Raw genomic sequence first — 5,197 nt, forward strand, 5'->3', positions numbered from 1 at the left:
TGGGAGCTATATCATAGGTAAATATTAAAATTATCATAAAAATGAATAAAATAGATAAATACAAATACAAATAAAAAATAGACAAAGTGAACAAATAAAAAAATACAGAAAGTGTCTCATTGAGATCTGTACTTACTGGTGGACCTTGTGGATCAGCAACATCTGCTCCTGGGAGCTATATCACAGATAAATATTAAAATTATCAGTCAAAAAATTAACAAAATAGACAACAAGAAAATAAAAAAATAGACAAAGTGACATTACAAATGAAAAAATTGACAAAGTGAACTGATCACATGATTATCTTGTTTGCAATTACAGTAAAACAAAATGAGTTTCATTATTTTACTTTCTTTCAGTGTTTTGGGAGGTATGACCTGAGAGTTTGCAATGGTCTTTTACTAACATTACTCAAATGTACCGGCAGGGGAATGAGGTACATGTATCATGGCTTTGCTATCTCTTGCAGATTAGAAAGTAATGAATTTTGGAACGGGAACATACCTGGCTGGTTTGAACCCTGGCTCTGCCACTTAGTTTTTGTGTACTCCTGGGCCAATTTTGTAACTTCTCAAAGTCTGTCTTCCTTTCTTTAAAAAGACTGATAATATGTATTTTTATAGGATTGTAGGCAGGATGATATGGGGGAATGACACATGCCCACAACATACTGGTTACATGGTACCTTCCTTTTCTTTCACCCATTACACTTTTCTCTATATTATTACAGGACACTTTTTGCATAGTTGTCACCTTTCTGTCAGACAGATAATAATGGAAAATCCTACTTGTTATGCTGAGGGATCAATCACTTTTCTCAGTCTTTCCAACACCAAAAAAAGGACCAGTGATAGGAAACCTGTACTTCTCTGGGGTTTTATTCTATTTCCTATGGAAGTTTTCATCTTTTGCAACTAAGAAACCCAGTTTTATAGGCACAGGATCTTTTAGAATCCATGCCCTGTCTCTGATGGCAAAAGATAGGAATGGATATTTATGTTTTACTCAAAAAATAAATCTCAGATATGGAAGACTGATTAAGAATATATTTATATCATGTATTATGCCTGAAGGCTACGATTATTTAAAATTGCCCTGCAAATTAGTTTTCTTCTATTAGGTTAGCTGGTGATTCTGATCTGACTTCAAGAGAAAGGAAGTACCTCAGGCTTTGGTGGCTTATCTGATGGTGCCACCTGCTGCTGAACCAGAGGCAGTTCTCCTTCCTGCAAGAGCAGCTGTCCCAGGTGAATTGGAGGCTGAAGTGCTTCTTTCTGTGCTGTGGCCTCGTCGGCGGTTGCAGCAGCGGCCTGGAGGAAAGGTTTCAGTCCTGGCTGTTGAGGCTTCAAGGATGGCTGTGATGGGAGAGGTGGGGGATGCACAGGCAAAGAATATTCATACTGCAGAGAAATTTGAAAAGAGTGTCAGGAAGGGATGGCTCATTAAACAACGGTGCCTAGAATTTCTAAACAAAGGGGCTTGGGGCACTTTCTATCTGGAAGGGAGGCTACGGGACTTGTCTTGAAGTTGAGTTTACATAGGAAGCACCAGTTAGTGTTAATGTTGTTTGGGGAGGTCTTGCGTGTGCCTCCCCTACCTCCTTTGGGACCACCATTGCTCATGAAGGTGAAGCTACATGAACCTCCTGGTAGGATGAGACATGTCCTTCTCTAAGTTCTCATAGCTGTCTGTATGTATCTGTATCTTTATTTTACCACTTTCTCATTGGATGGTAATTATTTGTTATAAATCTTTGTCCCCCAGTCTATGGAGAGAGAATGATATGTCTTGTTTCTCTTTATAGCCCCTGTACATAACATAGCTCCTAACAAGTGCCTGGCCCATGGTGAGTACCTAGTATATTTTTTAAATTAATGAAAGCATAAAGCATAATTAATTAAAATGCCAATCAAATTCTTGCAACATGGAAATTCACTTTGGAAATAAGTGAAGAAACAGTCACCATTAACATAATTTATTGTCCTACTAAATGGGACCTCGTGGTAATGCTCCTGCTGTGGAAGACCACCTGGAACTAAAATTCCCTGTTAATCTTGGTTCTGAGTCCATATATTAAATGAAAAAATTCCCTGTTAAAATCACCATGTTTTGTTGCTTCTTCTAGAAATTACTTGTGGCGAATGGCTCCCTATTATTTGTAGAATGATTGCAAACTCCTCAGACCAGCAAGGAAGTCTCACAACAATTCGGGGCTCTGCTTTGCCTCTCCAGTCCTCACCCCTCTCTGAGCTCACATCTCACAATTCAGCACTTTGAAATATGTTGTCTTGTCCTATCTGAAATTTCACAATCCTTGGAGCCATTCGTAAATGTCTTCACTTTTACTACCAAATCACAATTTGGTTTATGTATTTATTAGGCACCTAATCAATAATGGTTAACAGATTGATATATTTATTGACTTCTGTAGGGTTCATGATGTTTTATTTTTTTAAATTTCTTAATTTTTTTTTGAGACAGAGTCTCACTCTATTGCCCAGGTTGGAGTGCAGTGGCACAATCTCGGCTCACTGCAGCCTCTGCCTCCTGGGTTCAAGCGATTCTCCTGCCTCAGCCTCCCGAGAGTAGCTGAGATTACAGGTGCCTGCCCCCATGCCCGGCTAATTTTTGTATTTTTAGTAGAGACGGGGTTTCACCATGTTGGCCAGGCTGGTCTTGAACTCCTCACCTCAAGTGATCCATCCACCTTGGCCTCCCAAAGTGCTGGGATTACAGGCATGAGCCATCGCACCTGGCTATGGTGTTTTAACCAGGATTATTGTCATCATTTGAAATTAGGCTTTGAGTAATTATTTAGGAAATCTTGATTCAAATGAAAATTGTCCAGGGTGTAGCCTGCTTCGATTTTTGAGGATTGTTTGCTAATATCTTTAACATAGGTCTCATATTTTGGAGGCTGTATCTTCCTATTTTAAATAAATATGCAAATAGTTTCAAATTTAAAAATATTTCTTAAACACTAAAAGCAGTTATAGGCTTTGATTTATTTGGCACGAGAATAATTTTTTGTTAATGCTAGGACTTGGCTATTGCTAATTTATCACAACTCAAGGAAGGCAAGTAAGAAGAGGTTTTAAAGCCTGAGGTTTCAAACATATTGACGCTATTCACTCACCTGTTGAGTTTCATGTTCCCTTGGCCTCATCCATGGAGGAGAGGAATGTGGTGGGAGGAGACCGTGCATCCACAAAGAATTAAATGATTTCCCAAAGCCAAATCTAGAATACTAAAGACATGGATAAAAAAAGGCATGCTTATATTTAAATGTTAAATATAACATTGGTTATATTTGGTTTTCTTTTCTTTTCTTTTCTTTCTTTTTTTTGAGATGGAATCTCGCTCTGTCACCAGGCTGGAGTGCAGTGGGCGATCTTGGCTCACAGCATCCGCCTCCTGGGTTCAAGCAATTCTCCTGCCTCAGCCTCCTGTGTAGCTGGGACTACAGGCATGCACCATCACGCCCAGCTAATTTTTGTATTTTTAGTAGAGACGGGGTTTCACCATGTTGGCCAGGATGGTCTTGGTCTCTTGACCTCATGATCCGCCCGCCTCGGCCTCCCAAAGTGCTGGAATTACAGGCGTGAGCCACTGCGCCCAGTCTGGTTTTCATTTTCTAAAAAATCAACAGATAGTGTAAATATAGCAAAAGCAAAAGTGGTGTTGCTTAATTTAAAATGGATAGGTATGATTGGATATGGTGGCTCATGCCTCTAATCCCAGCACTTTGGGAGGCCGAGGTGGGTGGATCACCTGAGGTCATGAGTTTGAGATCAGTCTAGCGACATGGTGAAATCCCGTCTCTACTAAAAAATACAAAAATTAGCCTGGCATGGTGGCAGATGCCTGTAATTCCAGTTACTCGGGAGGCTGAGACAGGAGAATAACTTGAACTCAGGAGGTGGAGGTTGCAGTGAGCCGAGATCGCACCACTGCACTTCAGCCTGGGCCACAGAGCGATACTCTGTCTAAATAAATAAATAATAAATAAAAATAAATCAAATGGATAGGTAAACTGTTCCTTTCAATGAACTTAAATTTCATTTTGAGCTAGTCTGCAATATTTCCATAAACTTGTTTGAGATTTAGGTTTTTAAAGCACTTATGTTTTGTGCCATATAATAAAATTAATAATGCACAAAAATATTCTTTTTTTAACTAAAGAAAATTCAATACTATTTTTATTTTTCCCTATCACTCTATCTTATTTTGTTTTAGGTTCTCATTTACTTCTTGGTTCTTCCAATATTTAGTATATTGTCTATTCATAAATAAATTTGATGAATTATAATGCTGCTGCTAATATTAACACCAGCACCACCATGAATACTTGCAATAAGAAATATGATTACCTGAGAAAGTGTGTTTAATCCTTGCAGACTTCCCAGCTGTCTCATTGTCTATCAAGAAAAAAGTGGGTTACTGTTTATCACATATGCTGTGTTTGACACAACTGATTTCTCGTGATATTTGACATTATCAACTCAAAGTTTGATGTGGATCAGTTTAACAAAATGAAAGTAGACACAAATCATCATCGAAAGGTGGAAATATTAAATTTGGTTCTGCCATTGTTATTATTACTGCTATTAAAATAATGCAGTTGCTTTTATCATTAATTAAAGGAGAAAAAGTATTATTTAAGTGGAGGTTACATTGAAACATGGGAAAATAGCTAATTCCACTGAGATATAAATGTAATTGTGAGGAATTTGCTTCATTGACTCTTTTCTCCCCATTTAATTTACTTTGCCCCTTACAAGTTCAGCCAGAAGAGGAATTTGAAACAAACAAATAAATAAAACTTTTACCTCTTTCTCAAACAATAAATCTTTCAAAATATTAAATATAGAAACTATTGAAAGAAATGTTAAGTATCTGGATAGATTATCGAGAATTCCACTATTTCAACAGAAAGTCAGTTTCACTTTTTTCATGGGAAGAGATTCAGAACGCTTTGGATTGAGTTTAAGCTAAAAAAGAAAAAAAACCCTCAGTGCAATTAGCTTCCATGTGAAGTAAGCGTCTAGCTCAAATAGGTATTGATTGCCCCCAGCTTACCATGACACATGGGAATTTCACAAGACCTTGTGAAAAATTTTTAATCTTATAAATATCTTTCTATATATAACTGTCAATATTTTTCATTGACATGACCAAAATTTCTGTTTTGCTGGGG

General features: G+C 37.6%; 1 protein-coding gene across 1 annotated transcript in view; it reads right to left on the reverse strand.

Annotated features, from left to right (window-relative positions):
• The window catches only part of AMBN (ameloblastin (enamel matrix protein)), a 15,320-nt gene that overhangs the window by 4,238 nt on the left and 5,885 nt on the right, over nt 1-5,197 (reverse strand). Inside the window, exons 4-7 of the mRNA XM_011998159.1 lie at nt 4,371-4,418; nt 3,137-3,247; nt 1,164-1,400; nt 137-175 (exon numbers count right to left, since the gene is read on the reverse strand). Of these exons, the coding sequence (XP_011853549.1) occupies nt 137-175; nt 1,164-1,400; nt 3,137-3,247; nt 4,371-4,418 (435 nt within the window). The remainder of the gene's footprint in view (nt 1-136; nt 176-1,163; nt 1,401-3,136; nt 3,248-4,370; nt 4,419-5,197) is intronic.

The sequence above is a fragment of the Mandrillus leucophaeus genome, unplaced genomic scaffold (assembly GCF_000951045.1).
Source record: "Mandrillus leucophaeus isolate KB7577 unplaced genomic scaffold, Mleu.le_1.0 Scaffold559, whole genome shotgun sequence".
Taxonomy (NCBI): Eukaryota; Metazoa; Chordata; class Mammalia; order Primates; family Cercopithecidae; genus Mandrillus; species Mandrillus leucophaeus.